The sequence below is a fragment of the Passer montanus genome, unplaced genomic scaffold, assembly GCF_014805655.1.
Source record: "Passer montanus isolate IOZ18808 unplaced genomic scaffold, ASM1480565v1 scaffold5, whole genome shotgun sequence".
NCBI classification, from domain to species: Eukaryota; Metazoa; Chordata; class Aves; order Passeriformes; family Passeridae; genus Passer; species Passer montanus.
Genome location: NW_024369929.1, coordinates 17,876,538 through 17,891,154, shown reverse-complemented (window position 1 = coordinate 17,891,154; position 14,617 = coordinate 17,876,538). Strand labels below are relative to the sequence as shown.

Below are 14,617 nucleotides of genomic sequence, written 5' to 3'. Positions count from 1 at the left end.
CTCCAGCCCGGTCCCTGTGGACAGGGGAGTGCAGGAGGCTCTAATGGCTCTGAGCGGCTCTTGGAGCTGCGATGGAGGCGGGAGCAGGAGGGGCTGTGGTTTCTGCCTCCACTGGAGCCAGAACTGCCTCTGCCCAGGGCTGGCCGGGAAGATGCTGCATGGGCACCTGCTCCAGCTGCTCCTTACCGCGGCTCTGTTCCCCAGCATCCTTGGGACAGGTACAGCCCCTTCCCGCCCCTCCTGTGCCCTGAACCCCGCCCTGGTGGGGCCTGGTCCCTTGAGGGCTGCTCCCCGACAGCCCGGAACAGAGGTGGGGGCGTGTGCTGGGAGGCAGGGGTCTGCAGTGAGAGCTGGTGCTCCTTACTGGGGGTGGTGGCCCAGGTGTGGTGCTGCTGGGGTTACTCCCACTGCAGCGCATCTGTGGGGTCTAAGTGTCCCCACAGGGACAGGGAGGGGGGTTCAGCAGGGGGCTGACCTGATGTCCTGGGTGCTTTCCCCTCCTCTCTGCCAGCCTTGCCCACGTTTGCCCTTGCCGAGGGTGAGCACTGGAGGTCACGGCGTGCACAGGGCAGTGCCAGGGGGGGCTCTGCTCGGCCACTGCTGCCTCGTGGGGTGTAGCCCACTCTGAGGGCTGAGCCCTGTGCCCCGTTAGCCAGGCTCCCTGGGCCGGGGAGCCCAGCCCAGCGCAGCCCTGCTGCACCACGGCACAGACCATGTCGCTGGAGCTGGCAGCCTGTCCCACAGGCCCTGCAGTTTCCGTGGTCCCTGCCCTCCCCAATGCCCTGCTCCCCGCTGCAGTCCTGCTGCAGAACCTGCACCTCTGCGAGGGCTACGTGGGCCCTGATGGGCGCTCCCACCCCGGCTTCTACTGCCCGCGGCTGACGGACCCGCCCGGCCACCGCTACTGCTGCCAGCCCGGCCCGGACGCCCTCAAGGCCTGCTGCTCCCAGCTGGCGCTGGAGGCCCTCACCGGGGTGAACCTCTCCAGCCTGGCTAGCCCCGGCCTGCTGCGGTGAGCGGGGCTGCAGCCGGCTGTGCTGCTGAGGCGGGGGCAGCCCGGGCGCTGCTGCCGTGCTGGGCAGGCTGCGGTACCCTCCGGGCCCTCCGCAGTCCCGCAGCGCCAGCAGGGCACGGCACGGCTGCCCCCCCTGAAGCACCAAACCCCGCAGGAACCCGCTGGCCCTGCCTGTCGTGGGGCTCTACGGGCTCCTTGTGCTCCTGCTTATGGCCATCGACCTCTGCCACTTCTACCGGACCCGCCGGTGCCAGCTGAGCCGCCTGCTGCCCTGTGCCTGCCGCCGGCCCCGCCAGGGCTGCTGAGGGGCGGCACGGCACGGCTGGGGGACACGGGGGTGCCGGGGGCACGGGGAGCGCTCACAGCCCGGGGGGCGGCGCGGCTGGGGGACACTCGCACTGCGGGGTTAATAGAGGGGACACTCGCACTGCGGGGCTAGCACGGGGCTCTACGGGGGGACACGCTCTCCGGGGTTAGCACGGGGTTAGTACGGGGGTACACACTCTCTGGGGATAGAACGGGGCACTACGGGGGGACACGCTCTCCGGGGTTAGCAGGGGATTAGTACGGGGGGCACTCGCTCTCTGGGGTTAGTACGAGGGGACAATCGCACTGTGGGGTTAGTAGGGGGTTAGTACGGGGGACGCTCTCCGGGGTTAGTACGGGGTTAGTACGGGGTTAGTACGGGGGTACTCGCTCCCCGGGGTGCGGTGGGAGGTGCGGGGCACACACTCCCCGGGGCTAGCAGGGGGCGGTACCGGGGGACACTCGCTCCCCGGGGTTAGCAGGGGGCGGTACCGGGGGACACTCGCTCCCCGGGGCTAGCAGGGGGCGGTACCGGGTACTCGCTCCCCGGGGCTAGCAGGGGGCGGTACCGGGTACTCGCTCCCCGGGGCTAGCAGGGGGCGGTACCGGGTACTCGCTCCCCGGGGCTAGCAGGGGGCGGTACCGGGTACTCGCCCCCCGGGGCACACACGGGTCACACGGGGCTGCCGCGGTCGGCGCTGGCACCGCCGGGCCGCGGGGGGGCGCTGCAAGCTCGGCCCCGCCCTCTTCCGGCCGCGCCCCGTCACGTGACAAGGGCGGTGGCGTCGGGGTTCCCCCGGCGATTGGCGGTGACGTCACGGGATCGGCGCGATGGAGGAGCCGGTGAGCGGAGCCGGGCGGGACCGGGACGGGACCGGGACCCTGGCCCTAGGGGGGCTCTGTCCCCGGGGGGGGCTCTGTCCCGGGGGATCCCTGTCCCGAGGAGTCCCAGTCCCGTGGATCCCTGTATCCCTGTCCCGGGGGGCTCTGTCCCGGGGGTCCCTGGATCCCTATTCCCGGGGGTCCCTGTCCCGGGGGTCCCTGTCCTGAGGATCCCTGTCCTGGGGGTCCCTGTATCCCTGTCCCGGGAATCCCTGTCCCGGTATCTCTGTCCCGGGGGTCCCTGTCCTGGGGGTCCCTGTATCCCTGTCCCGAGAATCCCTGTCCCGGGGGTCCCCGGATCCCTGTTCCCGGGGGGTCCCTGTCCTGGGGGTCCCTGTGTCCCTGTCCCGGGAATCCCTGTCCCGGGGGTCCCGGTATCCCTGTCCCGGGGGTCCCGGTATCCCTGTCCAGGGCTGTGTCCCAGCCGGTGCCCCTCGGCAGGTGACGGCGGAGCAGCTTCGGGCGCGGGGTAACGCGCTGTTCCAGGCGGGGGATCCCGGAGCCGCCCTGGCTGCCTACACGGAGGCTCTGAGCCTGAGCGACGCCGTGTCGGAGCGCGCCGTGCTGCACCGGAACCGGGCCGCGTGTTACCTGAAGCTGGTGAGCGCCGGGCGGGCGCGTCCCGCGGCCTGCAGGAACCTGCCCGGCCTGCTGGGGCTGTTCCCAAGCAGTCACAGTGTCTGATCTCCGGCAGGGCATCTGTGTCCGGGCAGGGGGTGAACGTGAGGAACTTAAGGGCTTGAGTAGACCAGAAGTGCCTGAAAAGCACCGGGGGCCGAAGGGCTCCTTGCACACCCTCTGAGGGTTGTATTCTGGGAAAGACAGGGTGTCCCACTGTGCTGGCTCACTGTCTCCAGTGATGCTGTTCCCATCCCCAGAGTTAGGGGTGTGGGCTGCGTGGGGCTTGTGCCAGCAGTGCTCAGGTGTTTTTCCCTCCTGTCTCTCCACAGGAGGATTACACCAAGGCAGAGGCTGATGCCACCAAAGGTACTGTGGTGGGGCGGGGGGCGGGCGGGGCGGGCCGCGGGCACTGACTGACCCCTGTGTGCAGCCATCGAGGCTGACGGCCGGGACGTGAAGGCGCTGTTCCGCCGCAGCCAGGCGCTGCAGCAGCTGGGCCGCCTGGACCAGGCCGTCAGCGACCTGCAGCGCTGCGTCAGCCTGGAGCCCCGGAACAAGGCCTTCCACGAGGCCCTGCGCGCCCTGGGCAGCAGCATGCACGAGAAGGTCAGCAGGGGGGCACTGGGGGCTGCGGCCCGCTGTGGCTGGCGGGGGAGGTGGGCAGGACTGAGCCACTCTTTCTGCTCTCTTGCAGATGAAGGCCATGTCCTGCACGGACTCGAAAGTAGAGCAGATGTTCCAGATCTTGCTGGATCTCGAAGAAAAGGATGCGGACAAGAAGCAGAAAGTCTGAGCTCGGGGAGCGGGGCGCGGTGCTGTGGCTGGGAGGACAGGAGGGGAGGGTTGTTTTGTTGCTCCTGGCCAGCAGTGGCTGAGTGGTGCTGCCTGGGCAGGCCGGGCTTGCCGCCCACAGAATGCTGCCCACGACAGGGCCGGAGGGTGGGTGCCTGCAGCTGCTAGCAGTTCCTTGTGTAGTGTGCTGCTGTGACCCAGACAGAACTCTCCTTCCCCAGGCTGCGCAGAACTTGATCGTGCTGGCACGAGAAGAGGCTGGAGCAGAGAAAATCTTCCAGAGTGACGGTGTGCGGCTGCTGCTGCAGCTGCTGGACACAGCCAAGGCTGACCTGATGCTGGCAGCCCTGCGCACGCTGGTGGGGCTGTGCTCCGGCCACCGCTCCCGGGTAGGTGCCACCCACCCCACCGTCCCCTGGGCCCCGGGAAACCCCTGCTGGGGAGGCTGCAAAGGGGACAGGGGAGCCGTCACCTGCCAGGCCTGACCTTGTGAGAGGGAACCATCGTGAGAAGGGGCTGGGGAACGGCAAGGCTTCCCCAGGGCCTCCGGAGACAGGTGTGCTGGTACCTGCAGACCACGGCCATCTTGGCGGAACTGGGGGCTCCCCGTCTGGCGGCGGTGTTGGGTGTGGAGCACGAGCAGGTGTCCCTGGCTGCCTGCAACCTGCTGCACGTGATGTTCGACTCCCTGAAGGAGGGGCTGCAGAAAGACTTCCGTGGGAAGGAGGATGCAGTGGTGCTGGGTGAGTGTGGGCTGCCCTGGCTGGCTGTTGTACGGGGAGAGCCCCAGGTAGGTGCAGAGGTGCCATGGGCTGCCCTGTCACTGCTCCCTGCAGCAAAGCCAGGCTCTGATCCAGGGTTAACAGGAAGCAGAAGCCCCTGGTCATGGCAGCATCTCAGCCAGCTGTACCATGGTGGGGGTGAGGCTGTGCCCAGGGTACTGACTGCTGGGCACTGTCTTTTTCGGAAGATTCCTCCAGGGACCTGAAATTGCTGATCAAGCACCTCCTGGAGATGCTAGTGCTGGAAGGGGCCTCAGCGTATGGCCGTGACAATGCCCTCAACCTGCTCATCAAGGTGGTGCCCAGGAAGTCACCAAAGGAGACCAACAACAGCCTGAGCCTCTGGGTGATTGATCAGGGTTAGTGGAATGGCTAGCACTGTCCTGCTGGGGCATCGTGCTCCTGCACATGCCACTGTGCCCCTCACTGGGCTGTCTGACCTTTCCCAGGCCTGAAGAAAATCCTGGAGGTGGGCAGCACAGTGTGCGGCAGCTTGGGCAGCCTGCCCGTGACAGAGAACAGCCGGATGAGCACCTCTGTTCTGCTGAGCAAACTGTATGAGGACCTGAAGTGTGATGCCGAGAGGGAAAACTTCCACCGTCTGTGTGAGGACTATGTGAGGTGAGCCAGGGTGTCCTGGGAGTGACAGGGTTTTGTCACCTGCAGCCTGGCAGTGCCTGCCACCCTCAGTGCTAAAGCTGAGTGGGGGCCTGCCGCGGGGGAGGTTCAGCAGGTGGGGCAGGAAGAAGCAGGCGGATCATCCTGACCCTTTCTGGTGGTCTTTCCCTGAAGGAGCTGGTTCGAGGGGCACGAGCTGCCGGGGAAGCTGCGGGCCATTCAGACAGTGTCGTGCCTGCTGCAGGGTCCCTCGGATGCAGGGAACAGGGTGCTGGAGCTGGAGGGGATCATGGACAGCGTGCTGTCCCTCTGTGCCTCGGTGTGTGAGGCCCACCAGCTGGTGGCGGTGGAGGCGCTGATCCACGCGGCCGACAAGGCCAAGCGCGCCTCCTTCATCACGGCCAACGGCGTCAACCTGCTCAAGGAGATCTACAAGCACAGCGAGAGGGACAGCATCCGCATCCGTGCCCTCGTGGTGAGCACGCTGCGACAGGGGGTGACAGGGCTGAGCCCTGGGGTGGGCTGTGGGGCACAACCACAGCGCTGCTCCCCGCTGCCGCGGGTCCAGGAGACGCAGCAGGTGGCCACATCCATTCCTGCTCCCACACTCTGTTCCTGGCTGCAGGGGCTCTGCAAGCTGGGATCTGCTGGAGGCACGGACTTCAGCATGAAGCAGTTTGCCGAGGGATCCACCATGAAGCTGGCCAAGCAGTGCCGCAAGTGAGCGGGGCCAGGTGTGGGGGGTGGGCAAGGCGCCCCACAGCTGGGCTCCCTGCAGCTGGGCTGTCCACAGCCCCCACAGCCAGCTCAGGGACCGCTCTCCCAGGTGGCTCTGCAACGAGGCCATCGATGCGGGCACGCGGCGCTGGGCTGTGGAGGGCCTGGCCTACCTCACCTTCGATGCAGATGTCAAGGAGGAGTTTGTGGAGGACAAGGCAGCAATGCAGGCCATGTTCCAGCTGGCCAAGGTGCATACCAAAAGCTGTGGGTGGGCACCCTGGCACCAGGGAAATGTGCTGGAGCAGGTGTGGGGCTCATGCTCTGGGGGGGATGTGTGGGAGAAGCTGGGTGGGCTCCAGTCCTGGCTGCTCCTCCCTGCTGTGAGTGTGATGGGTGCCCACTGTCGCCACAGTCAGAGGACAGGAGTGTGCTCTATGCTGTTGCCTCCACGCTGGTGAACTGTACCAACAGCTATGACCACGAGGAGCCGGACCCGCAGATGCTGGAGCTGGCCAAGTATGCCAAGCAGCACATCCCGGAGCAGCACCCCAAGGTGAGCAGGGCATGGCTGTGCTTGGGAGGAGAGCAGGGTGGGACACAGCCTGGGCTCCAGGTGTGGACACGGTGTCCTTGAGGCCCACAGGGTGGGCTCGGGCAGCTGACCGGGTGCTCCTGAGCCAAGTGTGGCCCTGGCTGTGGACAGGACAAGCCGGAGTTCGTGAAGCGGCGGGTGCGGAAGCTGCTGGTGGCTGGAGTGGTGTCGGCTCTGGCCTGCATGGTGAAGAGCGAGAACCCGGCGCTCACCAGCTCCTGCCGGGAGCTGATCTCCAGGTGCGGGCACAGGGGAGCTGGGTTCCCAGGCTGCTGGCCTCCTGTTGGTGAATTGTGTGCCTGTGCTGAAGGCCAGCTCCTGGACAGTAGGGAGGATGTCCAGGAGTCCGGTGCAGCCTGGGCCCATTGACTATCCGAGTGCTGCAGCTAGTCCCTCTTGGTCCCTAGAGTGTTCCTGGCACTGGTGGAGGAGGCAGAAGACCGGGGTGGTGTGGTTGCTCAGGGAGGAGGCAAGGTGAGAGCATGGACCCCGCTGTGCTTCTGCCCTGCACTGCTCCGGGGGGAGCTGGGGCTCTGTGGTTTAGCAGGGCTGCACTGGCTCCCTTGGACGTGAGGCTGGGGAAAGCTGTGGCTGCCCTGCGTGCTGTGGCCTTGGCCGCAGGACAAGCTGCTGTTTCTGCCCCCAGGCTCTGATCCCACTGTCGCTGGAGGGCACTGAGGTGGGGCAGACCAAGGCAGCGCAGGCCCTAGCAAAGATCACCATCACCTCCAACCCGGAGATGGCATTCCCTGGGGAGCGGGTGAGTGCTGGGGCTGGGTCTGCCAGGCAGGGGCTCAGGTGGCAGCAGCAGTGGTTGTTGACTCAGTCCCATGTGTTCTGTGTCCCCAGATCTATGAGGTGGTGCGGCCCCTGGTCAGCCTCCTGCACCTGCAGCGCACGGGCCTGGAGAACTTCGAGGGGCTGATGGCCTTGACCAACCTGGCTGGCATCAGCGAGAGGCTGCGGTAGGGATGGGGCAGGAGGGCCCCTGGCTGTCCCCTGGCCTGGCAGGCTGCCCAGGCAGGCAGCGCTCACTGCCCGCTTGCCTCCCAGGCAGAAGATCCTGAAAGAGCGGGCCGTGCCCATGATCGAGGGGTACATGTTTGAGGAGCACGAGCTGATCCGGCTAGCCGCCACTGAGTGCATGTGCAACATGGCCATGAGCAAGGAGGTGAAGGCCGGGATGGGCTGGGGTCTGTGCTGGGCTGCTGGACCACCACACCCCCTGACCCCTCCTCTTTGCCCTCGCAGGTGCAGGAGATGTTCCTGGCTGAGGGCAGCGACCGGCTGAAGCTGATGGTGCTGTACAGTGGGGAGGAGGATGAGAAGCTGCGGCGGGCAGCCTCGGGCACCCTGGCCATGCTGACTACCCTGCACCCCGCCATCTGCAAGCGGATTCCCCAGGTGGTGAGTGCACCCTGACACAGCACCCTGTGCCACGTTCCTTCCCTGTGGTGGCCTGGAGCTCTGGCCCCAGAAGACAGGGCAGCCTGCCGTGATTGGGCCCGGCTCTGGGATGGGGCTGTAGCGGGGAGCTGGGACCCTTCTCTCGGGGTCCGTGATGATGTTGGCCCCACGCCCCTGCAGACGGTGCACTGGCTGGAGATCCTGCAGGCCCTGCTGCTGAGCCCCAGCGCGGAGCTGCAGCACCGTGGCGCCGTGGTGGTGATGAACATGATGGCAGCTGCTCGCGAGGTGGCCGAGCAGCTCATCGCCAGCGAGATGCTGGAGATCCTGTCTGTGCTTGCCAAGGACAAGGACAAGCCGCGGGTGGCCCAGGCGGCCCAGGAGAGCCTGGCACACGCCGTGGCTTACGGGCTCATCAAGCCGAACCCCGGCCACGCCTGAGGCCCGCGGGGTGCCTCGCACGCTGCACACGCTGACCCAGGGCGGCCCTGCGGGGCCCGGCTGCACGCGGAGCTGGCTCAGCACGGCCCAGGGCGCGGCCGCCGCTGCCCCGGGCGCGGGGAGGACGGGGCTTGCCGCTCGCTGCCTTTGCCACCGTCTGCCTTAGCCGGGAGGGCCGAGCCGGGGCGGGCCCGGCGCGGCGGAGCCCGGCCCGCCCGGTGACACTAAAGCTACTCTTGGACCACGGCCCGGCCTCTGTCCGTCTGTCCGTCTCTCTGTCCGCCCGCCCGCCCCTCGCCGTCACGTCCGGCCCCTCCTCTCCCGGTTCCGCCCCAGCCATGGCGGCGCCCGGGTGCGTGTGGCTCGCGTTCGGGTTCAGCCCCGAGGAGGCGGCCGGGGAGCCGGGCCCGGGCCCGGGCCCGTGGCGGCTGGAGGCGGGCCCCGAGGGCATCTCCCGCCTGTGGCCCGCCTGGAGCTACGTGGTCGTGGAGACCGGTGAGCGCCCGCGGCCCGCCCGGAGCCCCGGTCCCGTCCCTCCCGTGCCCGCTTCCCCTTGCCGCTCCCCGGGGTGGCGGGCCCCGTTCCCACCGCGCGCTGCCGCGCCGGTCGCCTCGCTTCGTCTCGCCCGCCCCTTCCCCTGACGCCGGTTCCCCCGGGATGGGATTCCCACCGCGCCGGTTCCCCCGGGATGCCCCCCGCTGGTCCCCCGGGGACGTTCCCGTCCCGTCCCCCAGCCCCCGGGCTGTCCCCGTCCCGTGCCCCGGGCTGTGCCGTTGCCGGTGGCTGAGCTGCCGCCGCGGCAGGCGCGGGGCTGGAGGTGCGGAGCGCGGGGCAGCGGCGGGCGCTGCCGGGCTGGGCCGAGGCGCTGCCGTCCGAGACGCACCTGGTGCTGCGGGGCGCGGCTGCCCGGCGGCTTCGCCACGCCGCGGCCGCCGTTCTTCACCGCGCTGCCCGCCGGCCTGCGCGCCCGCCGCCTGGTTCTGGGCACGGAGCACGCCCTGGCGCTGGGCGCCGCCGGCGAGGTCTTCACCTGGGGCGCTGGCAGGTGAGCAGGGGCTGTGGGGACACGGGGTGCCGCAGAGGGACGGCAGCGGGCGGGCCTTCAGTACGCTGTGCTGGGATGGAGAGAGAGTGACGGGGATGCAGAAGGGATGTGGGGGATATGGGGAGCCTTTGGGGGGAGCGCAGGTGGGAGGGTGTGGGAATGGGGGGCTGAGCCCCCATTAGCCTGCGCACACTGCCTGGCGCCAGGATGTGCCTCCTGACTTCCCCGTGGGGTGCACTTGGGAATGTTGTGCACAGCTGGGAGAAGTGTCGGGGTACCAGCGTATTGGGGTAGCAGCTGCAGGTGCCCAGTGCTCACCCACATGCTGCTGGGATCTGTCTCTCACCACAGCCAGGTCCCCCCAGCACAGGCATCCCAAATCGTGGCTGCTCTTGGGGCCTGCTGCCCTCACCATGCCCCTTTCCCCACTGAGTCCACCCTCGCTGGCCCCATGGGCAGCCCTGTCTCCTCTCTGGGTGCTGACTCTGGCCCCTGCCCTGACGTTTGGCTCCCTCAGGGCAGTCTCCGAGCACGCTTGGGTCTCTGTGCGACCATCAGGTCCCTGCTCTGTCCCTGCTCCTCTGTAACTTGCCTCACAGCACCAGCTGGCAGCAGAGCTCTTGTGTTTCTGAGCTGGAGATTGAGTCCATCAGTGTGTGACAGTTCAGTGCCAGGTCCCTCTGGTGCAGCCTGTGGGAGGGGAGTGAACCCCTTGGGAAAGCCTCCAGCCCCAGCGCCCTGTGTCCCTGCCAGCAGCTGAACTTGGGTGCATTTAACAGCTGGTGGCACTGCTCAGTTTATTCTCACAAAGGTGTTTCTTCTTGTATTTGTTTTGGTTTAGGGTAAATTTGGGGAGGAAATTTCTGAGTGGGGTTCTTTTAGAAAGTAAATTCAAGTGCCTCCTCCCCTAAATTGGTTTGGGGAAAGATTTCTCTGTAGAAAAGTGGAGAATACCTGTTTATTTAAAAAGCAAAGCATTCAAAAGTATTAAAAATGAATAATACTAAACAAAAAAAAATTTGCTGTTCTGAAGAAATGGCAAATTTAGAAAGGTTTTTTTGTGAGGTGTAGGTTGGCTTGCTTAGTCTTTTATTAGTCTTTCTGGTTTTGGAATGCAGCATCCTAGGCTTTGGGGGTTTATAGGTGTGGTGCTCTTTTGGGTTTTCTTTTCTCTTGCTGTTATTTTGGGTTTTCAGTTTAGAGTAGGTTTGAACACATAGTCTAGGGAACTTCACTGCCTCAGCTAGCTAAAAAAAATTGACTAAAAGGAAAAGTAGCTCTTTCTCCTGCTGTTTGTGCTGCAGATAACACAGTCTAGGAGAAGGGTGTGGGGGAGTGAGGTAGCTAAAAAAAATTGACTAAAATGAAAAGTAGCTCTTTCTCCTGCTGTCTGTTTGTGCTGCAGATAACACAGTCTAGGAGAAGGGTGTGGGGGAGTGAGTGCAGTTTTTGAAAACAAACCCTGTGTTTCTTTTTCCTCCCTTTGCTCTCAGATCAGTCTTGAAAGCACAGAACTTAATATCCAGCATAAAGAGAACAGATGACTGGGGACACAAGCATCATAAAGTCACTCTAGGGCAGTTGTTCACTGGGGGGTTGTCTGTGTATTTGCTGCCCCAGTCAGGTTTTCCCAGAAGGTGCTGGAGAGCCCAGCCCAGGTGCCCCTGCCCTGTGTCCCTGAGTTCTGCTGGTGCATGATGAGGCTCGGCCATGGCAGCTGGTTGTTCTCATGTGTGGAGTGTGGAAGGGTTGCTCTGTTCCTCTTTGCTACTTAAGGAAGACGAACGCAGCCCAGGTCACCTGTCGCAGAGCTGCGTGCCCGGCCCAGCGCCCTGGCTGCTCTCATCGCTCAGGAGTGTTTCACTCCCAGCCCCTGCTCCTGCTCGCTGCTCTGGGCTCGCTGGTGCCAAGCACGACACTGTTTACATCAGCAGCTGTTGCTTTGCCAGCACTGCATTATTTGGTCCTTCCTGCCTTCCCTTCAGAGGAGAGGTTTCTACACGTGGGGATGTGTACTTGAGGATGAACTTTTTTGGAACTTGGTTTCAGCACAGCTGAGAATCCTCTCATGCCTGCCCGTGCCAGTGTGTCCCACCGTGTGGCAGCTGTGCTGTGTGACAGCCAGGTGCTGGCCCAGCCCCTTGTAGCCCCTCTCTTACTGCTGGCTGTGGTCACCCTTGCCCTCTCGGGAGGGAGTGCCCAGAGCCACTTTCCTATTGCAGCGTGCCCTTCCCTGCCCCTCGGCAGCTCTCAGTCTCTGCTCACTCCTCTGCAGATTTCCCGTATGGAATGTGAACAGCCTTCACAGCTGTTGACATCCTGAGCTGTCACATTGAAGCTCCCCAGACCAAACAAGCATCACTCTGCAGCTGAACTGCTCCTCTCACCCCTACAGCTCCTGCCAGCCCCTGCTGCTTCTGTCCCATGTTGGACAGCTAAAGCCCCTGGTGCTGTGTCCCACTGCTGCCCACTGACCCCGGCTGTGGCTGTGGTGGTCTGGTGCTGGGCATCACTGTCCCACTGCTGCTTGGCTTCTCCCTGTTCCCGGGGCTGCTCCCTCAGCTGCTCGGGCTCTGCCAGCCTGGGGCGGGTTGGTGGCAGCAGGAAGGGGGCTGTGGGCGGGAGGCACGGGAGCTGGGGGCAGTGGGCAGGGGGTGTGTCTGTGTGTCCCTGCAGGCACGGGCAGCTGGGCCACGGGCTGCTGGAGTCGGAGCTGCAGCCGCGGCTGGTGGAGGCGCTGGCCGGGGTGCCCATGCGGGCGGTGGCGGCCGGCGGGTGGCATTCGGCCAGCGTCAGCGGTGAGGGGCTGGGCGGGGCGGGCGGTTGGCCGTGCTGGTGGCACCTGGCGCGGGCAGCGTGGGCTGTTGGTGGCCCTGGAGCAGCCGGTGCCGCCAGCGCGCGGCCCAGGGCTAAGCTCTGCCTGTGTGCCCAGAGGGAGGAGACCTGTACGTGTGGGGCTGGAACGAGTCGGGGCAGCTGGCTCTGCCCTCCAAAGCGCTGGCAGAGGAGCGAGCGCGAGCTGAGGACACGGGCACAGGTGAGTGCTGCTGCCAGGCTGAGGGCAGGGGCCGGGTTCCTGCACAGCCCCAGCAGTGCGGGTCAGCCTGCGAGCAATGCTGCTGCCCCCTCTCCTGCAGGGAGCACCGAGCTGACGGCCTGCCGGGAGCAGATGGCTGCCCGGGATGCTGCATTCATCTCCATCCAGGCGTTCCCGGCGCTGCTGGATCTGCCACAGGACCTGGAGGTCAGCATGGTCAGCTGTGGCTCCCGACACACGGCCGCTGTCACGCGTGAGTGTCCAGCAGGGCAGGGGTGCTGAGAGGTGCCGGCTCACCAGGGCCTCGCCAGGACTGTGGGGCTGCAGCTCACGGGCGCTGCCTGATGGTGCTGTCCCTGTTGCAGGAGGCGGGGAGCTCTACACCTGGGGCTGGGGTAAGTGGCACCTCTGCTTTGGGGCTGTACAGCCTGCCCAGGAGCAGCTTCTGGTTCCTGTTCTCTCGCCCTGGGCTCTCCTGTCGCTGTACGAGTCCTGTCTGTGCTGGGGCTCCTGTGTTCCCGTGATGTCACGGCTGTGTGTCTGCAGGTAAATACGGACAGCTGGGGCACGGGAACAACATCAGCTCTGACCAGGCACGCCGCGTGGAGCAGCTGGTGGCGCGGGGGCTGCGGGTGGAGGAGGTGGTGTGTGGGCCCTGGACCACCTACGTACGGGTGCGGGAGCCCTGAGGGGCCGGCGCCGGGGGTGCTGCTGGATGGGGATGGGGACAGGCTCTGCCCGCAGCTCCGCTCCGTGCTGGGCCAGGGCAGGCAGGCCCTGCGGCACAGGAGGGGCTGGGTTTGGCCCGCAGTGACCTGGTTCACAGGCCGGCGTGGGGCTGCAGCTGCCTCAGGGCCGGGACACCCTGGGGTGGGCTGGATGTGTTCATTAAATTCACTTTTCCACGAGGGCTGCGGTGTTGCTGTGTGTGAGGCGTGTTCCAGCTCCAGGGGGGCTGTGCTGGGCTGGGTTTGTGTGGGCACGGTGCTCCTTCAGGGGTGTTTGCAGAGCAGCTGCACACAGCTGAGCATCGAGCAGGACGCACAGCTGCACGTGGGACCCACGGCGGTGTCCCAGACCGTGTGGCATCATGCCGGACTGGGAAGGGGAGGACAAGAAGGAATGGGGGATGCTCAGAGCAGTGGTGGTTTTGTCCAAGTTTCCATTACCGTGAAGACTGGAAAGGGGAGGACAGGAAGGAATGGGGGATGCTCAGTGGTGGTTTTGTCCAAGTTTCCATTACCGTGATGGGCCCTGCTGCCCTGGGGAGGCTGAGCACTAGGCGGAAGGAGGGAATGAGTTCTGGGTTTTGCTTGTTCTGTGTTTTGCTTCCCACACCGAACTGTCATCTCATGTCACAGGTTTTCTGTTTTTCACCCTGTGCTGGCCTCCACAGTCGTGGTGGGCGGTTCAGAGGGGCAGGTGGGGAGAGCAGGCAGCTGGGAGGGGCTGCGGCTGTTTGCTCGGCAGGAAAATCCCTTCTGGTCAGGGGCTGGGGCCGGGCTCTGGCTCGGCTCCGGTCTGAGCCGGGTTTTGGCTCGGCTCGGGTCTGGGCCGGGTTTTGGCTCGGGTCTCAGCCGGGGTTTGGCTCGGGGTTTGGCTCGGGTCGGGGCCGGGTTTTGGCTCGGCTCGGGTCTGGGCCGGGTTTTGGCTCGGGTCTCAGCCGGGTTTTGGCTCGGGTCTGGGCCGGGTTTTGGCTCGGGTCTCAGCCGGGTTTTTCGCAGCCGCTCCAGGCGCGGAGGGGATCGGCGCTTCAGCCTGTTCGGCCAATCCGGATTCGGATTGGACTGCTCCTTCAGCCAATCCGGATTCGGTTTGGCTCGGGTCGGGGCCGGGTTTTGGCTCGGCTCGGGTCTGGGCCGGGTTTTGGCTCGGCTCGGGTCTCGGCCGGGTTTTGGCTCGGGTCTCGGCCGGGCTTTTCGCAGCCGCTCCAGGCGCGGAGCGGATCGGCCAATCAGGATTCGGATTGGACTGCTCCTTCAGCCAATCCGGATTCGGATTGGGCTGCTCCTTCAGCCAATCCGGGTGCGGATTGAAAGTGCAGGGATTTTTATTTTAGCCAACCAGGAAATGATTGGACTTCGGGTCTCGGCCGGGTTTTGGCTCGGGTCTCGGCCGGGCTTTTCGCAGCCGCTCCAGGCGCGGAGCGGATCGGCCAATCAGGATTCGGATTGGACTGCTCCTTCAGCCAATCCGGATGCGGATTGAAAGTGCAGGGATTTTTATTTTAGCCAACCAGGAAATGATTGGACTTCTCCCTGTTTAACCAATCACCGCACGGATTGAAGGGCCAGCCCTTTCAGCCAATCAGGCCGTGGCGTTCCAGTTTGGCCAATCAGGACAGACTGGGGCTGCTGGA

General features: G+C 65.3%; 3 protein-coding genes across 4 annotated transcripts; all 3 read left to right on the top strand.

The window, feature by feature from the left end:
- The first annotated feature begins 58 nt into the window (after window positions 1-58).
- Window positions 59-1,273, top strand: LOC120509163 (protein shisa-like-1). Its single transcript, XM_039723515.1, has 2 exons — window positions 59-218; window positions 799-1,273. Exons 1-2 carry the CDS (start codon window positions 152-154, stop codon window positions 1,014-1,016), a joined length of 285 nt encoding a protein of 94 aa, XP_039579449.1. The 5' UTR covers window positions 59-151; the 3' UTR covers window positions 1,017-1,273.
- Window positions 1,274-2,052: 779 nt separating this feature from the next.
- On the top strand, window positions 2,053-8,422 carry UNC45A (unc-45 myosin chaperone A). 2 transcript variants are annotated; one of them, XM_039723201.1, is made up of 20 exons: window positions 2,053-2,164; window positions 2,645-2,803; window positions 3,154-3,190; window positions 3,255-3,430; window positions 3,519-3,611; window positions 3,838-4,005; window positions 4,191-4,359; window positions 4,587-4,757; window positions 4,848-5,019; window positions 5,191-5,491; window positions 5,642-5,736; window positions 5,843-5,984; window positions 6,149-6,289; window positions 6,440-6,567; window positions 6,736-6,802; window positions 6,975-7,088; window positions 7,178-7,293; window positions 7,382-7,499; window positions 7,580-7,735; window positions 7,916-8,422. In XM_039723201.1, the coding sequence occupies exons 1-20, from the start codon at window positions 2,153-2,155 to the stop codon at window positions 8,174-8,176; spliced, it is 2,796 nt and encodes a 931-aa protein (XP_039579135.1). In that variant the 5' UTR covers window positions 2,053-2,152; the 3' UTR covers window positions 8,177-8,422. The 2 variants fall into 2 exon arrangements, with proteins under 2 accessions (XP_039579135.1, XP_039579136.1); XM_039723202.1 differs by lacking the exons at window positions 2,053-2,164; window positions 2,645-2,803 and having other exon boundaries at window positions 3,171-3,190; window positions 3,301-3,430.
- A 51-nt stretch (window positions 8,423-8,473) lies between these two features.
- On the top strand, window positions 8,474-13,168 carry RCCD1 (RCC1 domain containing 1). Its single transcript, XM_039723203.1, is given in 8 exon segments — window positions 8,474-8,671; window positions 8,980-9,067; window positions 9,069-9,221; window positions 11,898-12,019; window positions 12,154-12,258; window positions 12,359-12,511; window positions 12,624-12,653; window positions 12,805-13,168. Coding segments are annotated over 8 exon segments (951 nt in total). The 5' UTR covers window positions 8,474-8,514; the 3' UTR covers window positions 12,948-13,168.
- Window positions 13,169-14,617: the final 1,449 nt, after the last annotated feature.

Bases quoted from the DNA above. Each gene is read 5' to 3' on its own strand.
- LOC120509163 (XM_039723515.1), top strand. From the start codon at position 152: ATGCTGCATGGGCACCTGCTCCAGCTGCTCCTTACCGCGGCTCTGTTC. The intron at 219-798 runs GTACAGCCCCTT...TCCCCGCTGCAG, and splicing joins CCCCAGCATCCTTGGGACAG to TCCTGCTGCAGAACCTGCAC.
- UNC45A (XM_039723201.1), top strand. The intron at 4,006-4,190 runs GTAGGTGCCACC...TGGTACCTGCAG, and splicing joins GCTCCGGCCACCGCTCCCGG to ACCACGGCCATCTTGGCGGA. The intron at 5,737-5,842 runs GTGAGCGGGGCC...CCGCTCTCCCAG, and splicing joins CTGGCCAAGCAGTGCCGCAA to GTGGCTCTGCAACGAGGCCA.